Source organism: Candoia aspera, chromosome 1, assembly GCF_035149785.1.
Source record: "Candoia aspera isolate rCanAsp1 chromosome 1, rCanAsp1.hap2, whole genome shotgun sequence".
Taxonomy (NCBI): Eukaryota; Metazoa; Chordata; class Lepidosauria; order Squamata; family Boidae; genus Candoia; species Candoia aspera.
Window position 1 is genome coordinate 54,891,059 of NC_086153.1, and position 17,158 is coordinate 54,908,216.

At 38.7% G+C, this 17,158-nt stretch overlaps 1 protein-coding gene across 1 annotated transcript; it reads right to left on the minus strand.

The window, feature by feature from the left end:
• Positions 1 to 38: 38 nt before the first annotated feature.
• On the minus strand, positions 39 to 4,984 carry LOC134498369 (carbohydrate sulfotransferase 14-like). Its single transcript, XM_063304447.1, has 2 exons — positions 4,821 to 4,984; positions 39 to 3,143 (listed from the first exon to the last, which is right to left on the minus strand). Exons 1-2 carry the CDS (start codon positions 4,912 to 4,914, stop codon positions 2,329 to 2,331), a joined length of 909 nt encoding a protein of 302 aa, XP_063160517.1. The 5' UTR covers positions 4,915 to 4,984; the 3' UTR covers positions 39 to 2,328.
• Positions 4,985 to 17,158: the final 12,174 nt, after the last annotated feature.

Sequence of the window (17,158 nt, forward strand, 5' to 3'; positions counted from 1 at the left end):
GTATTTCAGAAGGGAATGTGTGAGTATAACTCCAGTAAGTAAAAGAGTAACATGAAAAATACAGGAATACAAAGGGTGATAATTCAAAAGATTAAATGGGAAGCAGTGCAACACACCATAAATGCATCATTCCTTTTATTCAAAATCTCTATCAAGCAATTAAAATCTAGAGCCCCTGGTGGATGCTTCTTGCCCCCAGTTACCAAACCTGAGCTGAAAGGAAGTGATAAAGCTGTTATGTTAACACTAAAACATGGTAGCATTTCAAGTTGGTAGTTTTGAGGCACTGAATTACCAGTTTGCTCTTTGTTCCCCCAAAATGGTTTTCCTTGAATGAAATGGCACTAATAACAGTAGTACATAGGTGCTGCAGATCTCCCGTGGTGCTGTTGCTGAGCAGAGTGGTGCAAAACACTCTGAAGAAGTGTTTTGCTTGGCTAACTGGTGAAGCCCAGCACCTCTTTGAAGATCTTCTTGGCCATTCTGCTAAGGGTGTGCTTTGCAATTGGTTACATCCCCCATGGTAGCCATTTTGCAAGAGCGCCATTTTTGATATTCTCAAAACCCCCAAGGCCAAAAATGGAGGACTTCTGCTTTAGTAGATAGGACTGATATTTATTTATTTATTTATTTATTTATTTAATTTATTTTCTATCCCGCCTTTATGATTTTTATAAATAACTCAAGGAGGTGAACATACCTAATACTCCTTCCTCCTCCTATTTTCCCCACAACAACCACCCTGTGAGGTAGGTTGGGCTGAGAGAGAGAGTGACTGGCCCAAGGTCACCCAGCCAGCTTTCATGCCTAAAGTGGGACTAGAACTCTCGGTCTCCCAGTTTCTAGCCTGTTGCCTTAACCACCAGACCATAATAGGTATTGTATTCTTGGACTTTCAAAATGCTTCCAAAAAAATCTACCACCAAAGGCTCTTGAACCAACTCAGCAGGCATGCAAGTAGAACATAGAACTGGTGAAAAAAACAGAAACACTTATAGTTTCTGTTACGCTGGGGCAATGAGCTTGTGCCTTTTGCTTGGGAGAGCAAACCAGCCATCCTTTCCCAGCCTTGCAGTGATAGCCAATTTGCTCTAGACCCCAGAGCTTCCTGTGCATGAAGGAGCATCTTCCTCCAAAACAGGTTTAATTCATTTCCCTCAACCCTCCAAAAAAAGTTTATTTAATATCTGTTGAGTTTTGGAATGCACAAGGTCCATGATTATTGTTAACTTTATAAAAAATTAATTTTTAACTTAATAATAGTTAAAGTTTAAATAAGTTCAGAATACATCCAGAGAAGGAGGAAAGGGGGGAAAATGAGAGAGAGGGTGCTATCTAAATGCTTTTTGTATTATGCTTTTCTTTTTCTTTTAAAAATTCTTTCATTACAATATCAAATTCTTTCATTCACCAAATTCTTTCATTACAATATCAAAAGAAGAAAAAGAAGAGAAAGAAACAAGTTTAAATGGCTACAAAATATTGATTGCAATTATCAGTTATCAGTGAGTAAGGAGTTTATATTTTAATCTTTAAGCATGTATGTGTGGAGCCAGTTTGGTGCAATGGTGAAGGTACTGGACTAGAAACCAGGACACTGTGGGTTCTAGTCCTGGCTTAGGCACAAAGCCAGCTGGGTGATCTTGGGCAAGTCTCTTCTCTCACTCCTAGGAAGAAGGCAAGGGCAAGTCATGTCCAAAAACCATTGCCAAGAAAACTGCAGGGGTCAGCAAAATGACTTGAAGGCCTAACTTTCAAGTGTGTATATGACATTTCTAGTTTCTATATTTTTCATATTTCATATTTTAAGAAATATGAAAATATTTTAACATGCCATTATTACAGGTATTTGCAATTTACTCATATACTTATATTGTAGTGCACAAATTTGTACTTGGTTTGGGAAAAGCTGCACAAAACATTTTTTTCCCATACACAGCGCATCAGAAATTAGAAGGAACATTGGTTATGGGAGAATGTAAGAAGTGAGATTTCCCCAAAGCTCTGTATCTAGACAATGCTTTTGATTTGTTTCTAAAGGACATGTAATTAGGGGTGAGCAGTCAGGTGCTAATATTTGCAGATCGTTGAGGAATATAAAATAAGAAATGGACTGTGAACAACTCCAGGAGATTTGGGGCCAATAAAAGGAAGTGCTTTTTTACAAAGCACATAGTTACATTATGGAACTTGCTTCCACCAAATGTCAAGACCACCACTAGGTCCCCATTCTGTAACAGCCTGAGATTTCGCTTCATCAGTTCAGTTCTGTGCATTCTTCTTTGATGACTATAAACCTCTTCACCCATTCTTCTAGCCAAAGTAGTCTTAACTGTTTCCAGAAATGCAAATGAGGTCCCAGAGCAAACTCCTGGGAAAGGCAAATGCGGCAAAGTCAAATCGAAAGAAATGGCAAAGCCTTTTCTTCTGTGCAAGGGATAATTCACTGAACATCTGTTCTTCTAGCCAGTTGTATGTCCACTGGAGCTTGGAGTCTATGAACTCAGGCATCTGGATGTTATCTGGAAGTCCAGACCGGAGCATCAAATGGTGTACTTCATTGCCAAGAAACCCAAACATTACGATATAGTCATATTGTACAAGACACGGACGGCACAGCTTGACTAATGGTGTCCACTCATCACTGGCATTCTTGGACCCACTGTATAAGATGTAGTGAATGAACTCTTTGAAGGTTAGATTGTCTGCCAACCCATGCATGTAAGCAGAAATGAGTCTCTGGAAAGGATCCCTAATGAAAATCACTTTTGTGTAGGCTTTAAGCAGAGCCTCCATTGATGTCAACTTATATTTACTCAGGGCTGTTTCGTTATTAAAGTCCTGGTGATAGGGGACAGGCACCTGCAATGTGACATTTTCTTTCTCCAGTGTCACTTCCAACAGCTGCTCCCAGTCTTCCACCCCAGTGGCTGGTATTTTGCAATACAGGAAATTCAGTTTGTTATTCACTGCAATAGAAGAGAGAGCTTGGGAAGCTTCCTGTTGGGTAGGAGGAAGTTTAGTGAGTTTGCCCTTTTTCCTGCAAAAAGACCGCAATGTCTTTTTTCTGACCTGTTGAATATGTAGCAGAGCGTCAAATGTGAGGGGTACATCGATCTCCTTCTCTTTGATGGTCAGACGGTCTATAAGGATAGGATGGGAAAAGCCATTCAAGAACGTGTGTAATCAGCTGCATGATAACATTTCTCTCTCTAGTTCTAATAAGGCTCTTGTGGCCTTAGAGATACTTGGGACCACAAGCCCCTTTTTTTCGTAGTCTCCTCCAATTGTGCCACTGAGTAACCAGCAACTTTGTTCCCTGACTTTTGGGGACAAGAAACTTACCCAAATGGTTTTATAAGGTCTGATACGGGCTTAACATAGCTTTTTCCCAAACAAGTTTATCTTACACCAAACTAGAAAAAGACCCCAAACCTACATCCCCTCCCATATATGTCATATGGCCCCACCCACATCTGATACAGACCCCATTCAACATCCTGCCCTCCCCAAAGGGTAAGGTGAAGCCCCAGGCACTGAAAAGTTCATCTACCCCTGCAATAGCTTGCATGGCAGGGGGGGTGCTGTTCCTTTTTCCCCTATCACCATTCGCTAATCAAGAAGTGAACACTTGAAATAAATACCTATTGGATGTGTTTATTTCAATGCTATCCTGCATCAGTATAGTTACCTTTTTTTATATATTATTAAGATACTTCTTGAAAGGGAGAGGAGGAAACAACTGAGTATAAGTTACTCTAGTACTGTTGCTTGCTTGTTATGTGCTACTGGGTCACTAAAGTTAATCTTGTGCTATGGAGCGATTCCTTGTCACTGTTAATAAAGAGTAACAGATAAACGTCTGTATAAAAAGAGAAAGAGGATACTACAGCTTTGAAGGGATGATTTTCCAGTGAAGCCATATTTGTTAAAGAGACAATTGACTTTTGCTTTATTAAATTTATTAAAATTTCTCTGGCCTCCTTTGTAATATCTTAATTCTAAGAACATAAGAAGGTGTCTTCCACCAACTATATTTCTTTAACATACATAACCAGGTCAGTTAAAGACCTGTTGGCTCTTTGGTTAGGGTTTCTTTTTTCATAGTTGAGCATATTGCGTGAACCCAACCCAGGTTATTAGGATTCAGTGTATTGTCTGAACCTAGAAAATAACTTAATCACTAGGCTAAGCATATTGTGTGCATGCAGTCACTGAATTGGATCATAGGTCAATCTAACATCTCTGGACCATAACTGGGAACTGGGGGGAGGGGTGTTTATTTTTTTCTTTCTGAAGACCGTGTATCTTGCTTTCTCCAGAGATTTAAGACAGATTATAGACAGGTTAAACATAGAGCCATAATGTTGCCTAAAACATGCTTTGGACACCCCAAATACCAATGGTATATTACCAGGACAGATACCAAATAGTTCAGCATTAAGTTCCTTTCTTTGGCAGTCTCTGGGGACTGTTGCTTGGTGAGTGAATCCTAGCTAAACTTTCTTTTTAAAGAACATTGCCAGTGTTTCACCATTACATTTCCCAGAATTTGGGAGGAAAGCAAACGTAGTTAAGACAGCATGAATTCTATATAAATCTGTACTGTAGATAACATTGATGTGCAGGTTTCCCCCCAACATTTGTAAAGAATGGGTTGCTGGGTTCCATGCAATGGTGACAACATATATGTTTGCCCAAATCCCCCATTCTAAATTCGTATGAAAGAAAAGATTATTTATTGCACTGGAACACACGTCTTTGGCTAGTTGAGGCAGTTTAGTGTTGCTTTCAGATCAGGAATGAGGGAGATATCTTACCTTGCTGCTGAGGTGTAGAATGATGATGGTGCCACCATAACAGGGAAATAAAACCTAGGAAAGTTAAGATGATGGCTCGAGGGAGAAAGCGCATTGTCTTGTCTGTCCTGCGAAAGGCACAGCTGCTAAGGAAAGCAGATAAAAACCATCTGAAGCACTGTCCACAGAAACACTCTTGGATGTTTATTTTGGGCAGCAGTAATATGAGAATAAGGTTAAAGTACTGTTTAAACATGCTTGGGCTTTGCTTGCTGATATAGTTGTGACCAACAATCGAAGGGAAAGAACCCTATTCCATGCTACACTGCTATGTTTCTGAACATGACTATGAAAAACCCACAACCACATTCAGCTTCAATGAAAAGCCCCCTTTTCTCAAATCTTCTTGTGAACTCTTGCAAACTACTTGCAAACACCAATGTGACTGAACGCTGATAAATATGTTGTAATAGGGACAACATATTTTAACAAATCAATCCAGGGAATAGAGTTTTCTCTCTAAGTCAGAACTCAAGGGCAGAAGCAGAGAGTGATGCCTTTCCTCGGGGGAGACCACTGTTTCCTGAATATGCTCTTTAGGGGCCCTTCCTGCAAAGTGATGCTATGTGATCAAGGAGCCAATGGCTTCCCTAAGCTGAAATGTAAAGGGTTTACAGAAACCTTACCCAACCTGCCACCTTCCAAAGGTGGTAGATTACAATTTCCCTTAGCTTCAGTTAGGATGGCTAGAGAAACTGGGAGATATTGTACAGGGCATCTGAAGGGAGGAGGAAGATTGGTTTGCAAGTGAGATTTTTGGTAGCAAGTCCTTCAAAGAAGTAACCATCTTCCTTTAAGCAACTAGCTTCAAAACCTTTGGTAGAGGCAGTGTGTCGATCCCTTTATGAAAATACAAACTTTCTCTATAAACTCACCCAGTACTAAGGAGTGAAAAAAGACAACAAGGAACAAGAATTACTTAAGTAACTCATTCTTAGAGTAGACATATCAAAATAAAAAGGACTTCAAATAATCATTACTTTCTTAGGTTCCATTAATTTCACTGAGGTTATCTATGGCTAACTCAATTAATAATATTTTTATATGCGCCAAGCACCAAACTAGAAGCCCATTTGCAGCAGTAGAACTCAGCTAGCATTTTTATGCCTCCCCCATCCCCTGTATATATGCATTAAGGCCTGTATATATGCATTAACATATATATGCATTAACAATGTTCTTAAACTAAAAATAATGAAACTTTCCTCTTTAATGTGAAGTTGCCCAAATTTGAAATATTTTTTTGAATAAATCATGATCTCCCAGGGAACCCCTAGTGACCTCTCACAGAACCCTAGGGTTCCATGGAACCCTAGTTGAGAAATCCTGCTGTATAGTATAACAAATGTAATTTTGGAGGACTTCTGAGGGAATGGTGAGCTAAGACATCTCTGAAGGAGCAGAGACACCCTGAGGCCAAGACCAATGGACCGGCGCCAAACCCAGAATCTCTCCGGATAAGGAGAGGATGAGAGATTGCCCACTTGTACTCAAGATGGCTGCTTCTCATGAGGAGACTGCAGGACATCAGTCAATTCATAGGTCTGAGCACCAGGAGATGAGAAAAGTTGTCAAGCTCTCAACTACAGCGGAGCCTATATGGACACTGGGTTAATCAAACCTCACTTTCTAAACATCTTTGGAATATAACTATTTTATAGTGAAAAGAGATCTTCTGAGCAACAAGTTTGAAAAACTACTGGGTGAGCCATCCATTCCAAAAGAAAGGAAAAAAAAACAATTAAAATAACAATTAACTAAAGAATTTAAAGAATACAAAGTAAACAGCAAAAAGCTAGATAGGAATTTAAGAAAGTTTGAACATAGTAAAGGACCAGACAAATTAGAAATATTTTATTTAATACTTGAAATATTATGACTTTTGCTTTAAGACTTTTGAAATAATTAAAAACAAAACAGTATCTTTGTGGGAACATAAATTGTTTAGTCTTTCAAGAAAGAGATAATTGGCTGATTTTTTAAAACAAAGAAGCAAAAGAAAACTGAGATAGACTACGTGAATACAGAAAGGAGACACTGGAGGGGACTAAAGATTCCAGGCAGAGAAAAAAAGAAAGAAAAGAAAAGCCTGTTTTCTACTTTTAAATTTGATGACCAGGAATGAAACTTGCAAAAATGGTAGGTAATGGTATTACACTGGAGACTTTTCAAAGGATTTTTGAAACAAAGGGAAAGAAGCTCTCAGCTACAGCGACAGCAGCAATATCTGCTCATGCAAATGCACTATTTAAAAAAGATCTTAAAGAAGAAATGAAACAAGCGAAGGAGAAGAATTTTGAAGAATTTACAGGCTGACAGGATGAAGAGGTAAAACAAACCCCAGCCTATGAATACCAGAAAATAAAATAAAAGTTGTGGACTATAAGACAGAGATGAAAACTAAAGTGGAAATATAAATGATAAGCCAAGAGATGAAAAACAACCTGGGTAATGACTCATTACTGGATTTACAAAAGAGGGCTGTTAAAGCTGTAAAAAACCACCTGAGATGGGGGAAAGAAAATTTGGATGGAGACCAAATCCTACAACAACATCTCAATGAAACAAAGATTAAGAATGTTAGGAGCAAAAGAAAAGAATATAAAGTTGACCAGTTTGATCAGGGTTAAAGAAAGAAATACTTTTATAAAGTTCTGGGAACCCTTTATGGATTTTTGCTGATACTGGACAGAAACATTAATGATATCTGGATTTGTGGATGCATGAAAGTTGAGATATGGGAAGAAGTGATATATGTAAGGTAATATCAGAGTGGGTAGAGAAATACTAAGTTTGCTTCTATTTGTCGTAAAGAAGATCAGAATTCTTTTCTTTTTCTTTCTGCACTTTTTCTTTCTTTTCTTTCTTTTCTGTCTCTTTGATTTCAATTTGTGTTATCTTTTACTATCATTAAAATCTTTAATAAAAAGTATTTTTTTTAAAATGTAGTTTTGGAGTAGAATTGGGAAGGTGTAGGCTCACACAACCATGAAACTCACTAAGTAACTTTAAACCAAACACTATCTGACAACAAGAGTCCCTCTTTTGGGGGAGATGGGTGGTAATTAAATCTGAATAATAAATAAATAAATACATAAAAACAAATTTAGACTGTATTTGCATGAACTGTCCCTCAGACCAGCCAACCACGTTTGAGTCTAGGATGTACTACCAGCAAAGGCCATGTGGTTAGTTTATGGCTTAGTGTCTTGTGCACAGGGCCTGAGTGAACTGAGTGGAAGATTTATAAATATACGGCTACAAAAACACAGGCAACCACTAGATGACAGCAAAAAGATATGTAACATTAACTCTTTGTTGTCATCTAGTGGCCACCCAGAATATGGCAACCCAGAGCTGCAAGTACTAGATATGTGACATCTGAAAACAGCTAATTGTTGCAAAAATAAAATGAGAGGTAACAAAATTAATCATACCAAGCTCTTTGAAAAAATATGGAGGAAGGGTGATAAACTAAGGCTCTTTGCCATATAATGCCTTTGTTCATTTATCAATGATTAACTTCTCTTCTATTGGATCATTAACTTAAACTCTCCTTCCTGGTATTACCATGATTTTCTGGGTTTGCATTACACACTGAACCATAAACAACACAGGCCAGTTTTACACAACAAGCGTATGCTATTTGGCAGTTTTATGCTGTGTTGTGCAAACAAAAAGTGCTTACTTTTGCTACGGAAATGCTCATTATCTCTTCTGTGTTTTTAAAATGTTTTCATTAGAAAATGTTACTTACTGGATACATGGTGGGGATACCCGTATGTTTCTATGTGTGTCTCATTGAGGAAATGGAAGAGGACGCTTAAGGATAACTGAGATATATATCAAAGTTAATGATGGCTCTGTAAAGCAGCTTTCCTCTTACACCATACTCCTTGTAAGCAGCTGAATCACCCTTTTCCAGCCTGTCACACTCATATGTGTAGGACTTAACTCTCTTCACCTCCATCCCACATAATAAAACACTTCAGATTGTTAAGTATGTTATGATCATCTAACAGCCTTGCCTGGGAATAAATCTTACTGAGTTCAGTGATTATTATTTGTGAACAAACAAGCAACAAGTAGAAAGGTTCCCCTGGTAATTGGGCAGCATATTTTCATTGGTCATGTCTTTTAAATAATATTAAATAAATAAATCTTGATAAATTCCTTACCCATTGCTTTCAAGTATAGATATGAGAAATGTATTTAGGTATTCACTGTTTTAAAACAAAGGAAACTTGTTGCTTAGGAACTATCATTTCCAACAATAAAGAATATATAAATATTGCCTTACAAACCTATCAGTCCACTGAGTGTGGCAAGCAAGTTATAAGCCAAGCATCTGAATCAGAAGCTTTGAGAATGGATGGAATCTGAAGGTGTACTTGGACAAGAACAAGCTGGATTCCAAGAAGGACGTTCCACCACAGACCACATTCTCATAATTTACCACCTCATACATAAACATCTGCATAAACTAAAATCTTCTCTTTATGAGGTCTTCCTTGACTTCCAGGATGCATTTGATTCCATTTCATGAGTAATTCTATGGGAAAGACTTCAGAACACAAATATTGATAAATGACTACTCGTCCTAATCCAGAAATCACACTCAGATGCTTCTCTGAAGGTGAGGTGTGGCCCAGAGGAGACACTCTCTAGACCTTTACCCATAGAGAAAGGTGTATCACGTAGCTATATACTGGCTTCAAAAATCTAAAGTGCTGGTATTTGCAAAGAAATCAACGCAATTCAGTTGGATAATAAATGGAAATAAAATCAAACAGGTGCTCACTTTGAAAAAGCAGGAATATATTGCTCAAACAGCCTCAAAGTCCTCAACAGCTATCAAGAGATTCTTCTCCAAAGGAAGGCAATTTATGCCAGCAGCCTTAAAATTGTTTGAGGCTTTTATATTTTATACATAGATTTTATACAGAGCCCAGGTAGGACTTTATATGAAGAAAAATGCACTCAGGCTTATACAAACAATCAAATTATTTTCCTTCAGACACATTATGCGAAGACATAGCTCACTGGAGAAGGATCTAATGCTGGGAAAGGTGGAAGGAAAGAGGAGAAGAGGATGACCAGCAGCAAGGTGGGTGGACTCAGTTACAGTGGTGATGAGTGTGTGCTGAAGGTCCAGGTTAGGGACAGATCCTTATGGAGAAAATCTATCTATGTGGTTGCTAAGAGTCAACTACAACTTGATGACATGTAATCCTTATCATCACCATCACCATCACCATCACCATCATCATACTTGTGGCTGCAAGGAGCATCTCCAACAGAGTACTCAGGCTCAAGATTGAAATGCCAAAATCTATGTCAACCATACCCTATCCATCACAGACTATTTGTACTCTCTGTGCCCGGAGAAAGAGGACTGGTGGGAAATATATTGATATTCCTGTCTGTAAAGACTCAAAAATTTTAAGACCCTCTTGAGCTGCCAGTTTTTCTAATAGTTAGACTTGTAAGAGGAAATATAATATTCACATTAGTACTATAATGGACCACTACAAAGATAAAGTAAGTTATCCTAAAAATGCAATGTCACAGCGTCAAAGCAAGAAAAACAGATCTTAGTTATGATCCATCTGATCCTGTTGGCTTGCATGACAGAGTACAGCATGTATAAAAATTCTGTACAGAAAAAACAACAGGTTGCCTTCATTTTTACTGCCACCACATGGGGGCATTCCTTGTCTTACTCTGAAAGCATGTAAACATGCAAGTACCTAGAGCATATTAAAACAAAACTTATAAAGAAAAGAAAATCTCTTGTATGATGTAATTCTTTTCTTCCTTTAAAAAAAAAATACTATTTATTTACAGGATGTAGAGGCTGCTCCAGTCAGAATCAACTCTGAATGGCATACAATTCCCCTTCTGTAAATTGAAATAAAAACATACAAAAGAAAACAAGATTTCTCAGAATCAGTTGCTGAATCAGTAGCAAGCCAAATCTCAGGAGAGAAGACCTACCTTTCTCCTACATTTACATAGAAGATAGGAGATGGCCACTAAGGTTGAGGCTCAGCAGAGGCAGCAGGGTTGAACTTGATTAATACTTGGGTAGCAGACCACCAGGGGATCTCAGGGCTATAGGCTAGACTGGGAAGTCAGAAAGCACCCCAGAAGAAGGTAATGGCAAACCAGTTCCATACTATTGTAAGAAAACTGTATGGCTGTATTTATGAGGTTACCAGGAGTTGAGCTTGACTTGGAGGATTCTTCACCTCTTACTAAGGCAGAAGAATTTGTAACACTTTCTTTGTATATTGCAGAAGTGTGTGTAAGAGAGTGTACTGATTTTGAATGTGCTCACTGGCCCCAAACACCTGTTCCCCATCTCAGTATGCTAACCTCTCATTTTATTTAATGTGTAGAATAGCTTTGAAAACTTCCTTTTTCTCTGTTACGTTCATAAAAGGTAAAAGATACATATCTGTGCATAAGATATTAATTGTACAGACTTGGGCCCTGATCATGCAGATAGCATTAATTTTTGGTAGATATCCAGTAGACTCCAGTTGATTCATCTCTTTCCCCAACTTAGTATGACTATATGATTTTCCCTTGGACCTTAGTCTTTCATTTGGAGTATCACAGGTCCTCTAAATAAATCCTAGCTGTGTCAGTGTTTCTAGAAAGGCACCTGTTGCCAACAAAAATGCAGGTAGAAAAAGTTTTGCCTTTTTTTTTGCATAAAGTGATGGCCAAAGAGAGAGCAGAATATGCTAGATCATCCTGCCCAGACTAGGTGCCATCATAGCTAGGAATTATAGGAGCTGCCATCCAATACATCTGGAGGGTACACAGTGGGAGGAGGCTGTGTGCTACTGGAGTCAGTGAGGGAAACATAAGAAAATCCTGTCTTCTGCTTTTGCAGGGTCATATCTGATGTAATGGAGCCCCCAACCTCAAGTCATCTTGCTTTGCATTTCATATACATTTAGTTTTCTACTTTTATTTTTTACTACTGGAAAAAATGAGGTATGGTATATTTCTCCATTTTCTGCTCAGTTTTGGACCAGTGCTGGCTGCTGCTAGTGAAAATATTTGTACAAGAGGATTATAGGAGTAAGCAAACAGAGAAGAGAGAGCCTTGAATTGTGCATCACACAGAACTGTACTATGGTTTGGTATTTTGGGGGGGGGGATAGTATGTTATGGGAACTCAGCCACTGTAGTTTGTAAAGCACATGGCTTAGTCTGCTGAACAAATGCAGCCAACTGCATTTTATCATATAAATGGTAGTTAAGTAAACAATGACTGAGCACAAAGATGCAAACAGCCGTTGAATAGAAATCTGAGTCATCAGTCTTCACTTGAGACTTAATATTATCAGCACCTTTCCACTTCTTCTGCTTCCGTGCACCTATTCTGAGATGAGCGTATTTTGACCACAACAATCCAGGAAGCTTGGAAACGCCAGCCTAAAAGCAAGTAAACTCAGCTAACTGTAATGTTGAGGTCATCTTCAATGCTGGCTTGTCATTGCATACTTCTTTTTCCAATGTTCTTTTTTTCAATCTCACTGAGTGCCTTTTGGCCAGCTGCTCTCTTTCAGTCCAGCCTATCTCACAAAGTTGCTGTTGCAGAAAAGAACTGTGAGGAGGAAGTCTATGTTGGAGTTGGTGCAGAGTGCTGGAAAGTGTTTGGCCCAAGAGATCAGAAAGAAGACACCAGGCATTTCAACAAAAATAATGGTATTTAAACAAAGCATAGAACATAAACAGTTTCCTCATCCAGAGCCAGGATGGGCAAAGTCCTTAAATAAAAAAGAGCATATGTACAAATATGTGCACACATCCAAGTGTGCTGAGCAGAAAGGGCTGCTGCTGAGCTGAAACCGAAACAGAAAACCACTGGCCCAAGTCCAGGCAAGTTCCCCGACCATGCAGGCAGCTTTTCCTTATTTGGTCATTCAACACTTAACCTTTCCCACACCCCAGCCTGAGGACAATTAAGCCTGACCTGTTCACCCTGTGGACACTTAAGAAATGATTTGTTACCATGGATACCTTCTCTGCAGCTTAGTCCAAGCAGAAACAAAGAATACCAACAGTCTATGCATGCTATCTTGAGCTCCTAAATGAAATATGGGATATAAAATAAGATAAAAGTGGCTTAGTTAGTTGACAGCCTCAACTCCCATGCCTATTCTAATAAACCTAATTAGCAAAAGAGTTGAAAAGGAAGTCACAGGTTATGCTGCTAAGTAGATCAGAAGAAGCGCAGCTACTGATGGGGCTGTCCTACTGTTAGGCAGAGTGACTCAGGTGACTGTGCAGGTATATGCCCATGCTGCCACTCTGTGCCACTGAAAGGAGCCAGTTGCCTTCAATGGAAGGTGCTATTCCATCACTGGTTTGGAAGAAAGAGTCAACTGCTGATCCACTTAGCTTCTGTGTACAATTGTTCCAAGAACTAAAATGTTGGGAGAAGTAGATGGAGCTGAACATTTAAAAGAAGGATGTGTATTTGCACAGGAGCAGGACAGCTGGAGAGATATGGAAGTCAACTCTAAAAGAGCCAGAGCTAAGAAAGCCATGCAGCTAGTCATACCTGACCCAGTGACCTAACAGGTCAACAAAAGGACAACTGAGGAAATGCGTGATGGAAAGCTGATGGGATGCAGCTGGCAAAGGATAAAAAGGAAGGTGGGATAGGGGACTTGTCAAAAGATCCCCCTAATTGTGTACACAGCTATCATGTACAGAGTGTTCCTGTCTTCCCAGTCCCTGTGCATCACCTGGCCAGGGGGCAGTGGAACAGCCAGTACATCCATGTGTATGCATATGCTTGTAATTAATAAAGCTTTTGTAGGTTAACAGAGACTTTCTTGTGCTGCATATTCCCTTGAACATTTCACTACTGCATAAGATCCCAACATTCATCTCTCTAACAGAATATGTGAGGGGGCATCTCTCTGTTTGCCTCGGGAAGCAACATATCTTCAGCTGGCTTGAGGTGCTGGTAAAAAGAATAGATGATGGACATGAAATTAATATACCTAGAGAGGAAACAGAGATGAAATGGAACAGGAACAGAGAAACAGTTAGAAACATGAGCAGTACTAGGTTCATGGTGAGTGTGCCTGCTGATTGAGCCATTCTGCTCTCTTTGTTTAACCAAGACTTGCCCCAGCTTGGTGCCCTTCAGTTCCCCAATTCTTAACTAAAATTGTGCTGCCTGAGGAATTTGAAGTCCACACATTGGGGAGGCATCCAGGTAGAGGAAATCTGGTTTAGTCAGACTATGAACTGCTTCCAAACAGGCAAGCAATACTCTCTGCTGTAAAAGGCAGCCATGATTGAAGAAAAACAGTGGATGAAACAGATTCATCCAATTAGTCTCATCCAATTGCTTCTTGTCACCTTAGTATATCTTTTTCTGAACTGATGCATCAGCTAATATGTCTGTTATTTGTAGCCTTTATCTTGAAAAAGCCAAGTTTTTGGAACAACTTATAGAAATAATGTGGTGTTTTGGTTTAATACAGAGTAAGAGATTGGTTATGGAAATTTTTGTATATTCTTGCTGTTAAAAGTCGGAAGCCACATCTTTTTGTAAATTAGAAATTCACTATTTTTTTAGTTTTTTCTTTCTTTGTAGGTTTTTTTGTTTTTTCATAGTTTTTATTCTTTTCTTCAAACTTAATAAAATTTACTACAAAAAAAAAAGGAAAAGAAAAAGCCAAGTTTCTTGAATGTCGTTTTTCTTTCATGAGAGCATGTTTAACACATTGTAAACATGATGGATGCATTCACAAAATGGCTGCCCTAGTAAGCATGGCTAGTCACAAAATATCCCTTTGCCAGAAGGTGAATTAGTCCTTCAGGATGCTCTGTACAATAGCTGTGAATCTTTGTCAGGCCCATAGCCATTGCTGACAATAAATATGATGCTAGAAGCCGGTGGTTTGCTTTGCTAGTGAATGTTTTTATTAAAACATTCTTTTAAAAAATCAGGTGGGGAAATGAACCTGAGAAATATCCAAGGGGGCTGTCTAGAGGCACATTGGTACCCACAGATATTCTGTTACTTTCTTCTCCAATAAGCTAACATATTTTGTTTATACTTTTATTAATTCATTGCTATGGCAATTTTCTGCTAAAATGTCACCACATAGTACATAGCAAATAGCATTGCTACTTTCAGAGGGATTTACTCATAGGTAAATGGATATAGATTACAGCCTGAGGCTGATGTCAATAGCAAAACCAGCATTGGGAGAGAAAATAGTGAATGAGAAATAGCTTTGTAAGTTTGATAGAGAGTGTTAAGAGCCAAACTGGTCCAGCTCTTGTTTTTTTCATCAGGATGAAATGTAAGCCAAAATCATTGTACATTTTATCTTTTGCATTTAAAGTCAGAATGCTTAAGAGCCAATATTTTCTCTTGTTCCCTGCTGCAAAATTCTCACCAGTGAAAGAAGGAGAAGAACAGAGGAGAATATTATAACTGGGCTGGATAGAGAGGTCTTTTTGCTAACAGCCTTAAAGAAGTCAGATATTATCTATATGGATTATTTAGTTTCTTGTGTCCATTTTTAACAGTAATTATGGTATGAAAACAATGGAAGGATAGCATCACTCAGCTTGGAAGATTATCAAAGCATCAGGACTGTAAGAAACTCTAAGTTCCCTTCCATCTTCATTTTCATCCAGCCATTTGACAACTGGTGGAAGAGAGTACATCAGACTTGTAGACAGTACTTGATATTTAGTATGCCACAGAAGTTACAACCAAGTGAAAAAAGGATACCCACTCATTTTCTTTACAATTAGATTTCTTATCAGTAAGTATTCAGTTGTCAATTATTTGTCAGCTAAAGTTTTGATCTGAAGTTCATTTTTTTTGAACCAAGGAAGCCAAGGAAGGAAATGTGGTACAGGTGGGTTTTTTTTTTGAGCAAGGAAGGAAATGTGGTACAGGTGGTAGTAGTGAAATTTTTGTGATTTTTTTTAAGTGAAAGGAAGCTAGTGAACGTTTGTTGAAGAGAGAGGAAGTTAGTTCAGTGGAACTGAGTAATGTTAGGAAGAGTGCTTGGAAGGTTTCTGGGTTGAAGTGGAGACTGGGGATTGCTGGGGACAAGATGGTGGAGAGTGGTAGTGAAGGAACCAGAGTGGACATTGCTGGGAATACTCATATTTATCCTAAGCAGCCTCCCAGATGTTTTGGGATTGCTACTCCTGGAATGTTTAGGTGACAATTCTGATTCTTGTAGATATCTGAATGATGGCAGGCTAGAAAAGACTTGCTTAAAACACTAAGGACATGTCCCACAGGAATTTCAAACAGGATTTGATTGGCTAATATGATATACCTTCTGTAGATTATACCTTCTTTCATCTCAATTCCTAACATCATTTTTGTTAGGAAAATGTTGAAAGGAACAGGGGATTGTGCATAATCTGGCATTATACATCATCATAATAAGGATTTGGCATCCTCACACTTGAAAATTGTTGTATGCCCCCAAATTAATTTCAGATTTTAATAGCTATATATTTAGTATATATTTCCTACTTCTCTACCCTCATTTCCCAAATTCTGCAAATTTCTTCTGATTGAGGGATGAGATGGAATGACCTTTATTAGCACCTTTTACTCTTAATTGCAAATTGCCAAGAGTCATTGGAAGTCCGGTGACCTATAAATTATATAAAGAAATAAAATGAGATGATGTGCTAATGCAAAGTCTTCATCATCCAGCATCCCACCCTTACTGATACCACCAGGGTCTGTATCTTGCCCAACTCTGTGTTATACAGCTGGAATCTCACCATCTCCTTTTTGGCTTTAATGCCAGGAATGACAAAGTGAGGTGCAGAATATCTTCTGTTCCTTCACTAAAGCCATGTCCAATTAGGCCACTCAGGTGCCTTCCAAAGCTGCTCCTTTCATCACCTAAGTAGCTGTGTAGGTCTCTTCCTGGCATAGCGTGACCATCAGCTGGTCAGTGTCATTGGCCCTATGTAACACTTAGCAATTTTTCTTTATTAGCTACCAAAGGTTGCTGAAATCCTGACCCTGCAGCTGTTCCTGAAAAATACATGTTGGAGAGAATGGGGGTCAGTTTTTGGTAAACACTTGGTATAAGTGTTTATGCTATAAACTGTCCAGAGTCCCTCCGTTCGGAGGAGATGGGCGGTGACAAATTTGATTGATAAATAAATTATTACAAGGATCTATACTAACTGTTGGTTTGCAGCTATGTGCTTCAACTGGCTGCAAACCCCCAGACATCAGTACACACACACAGCCACCCACCCAA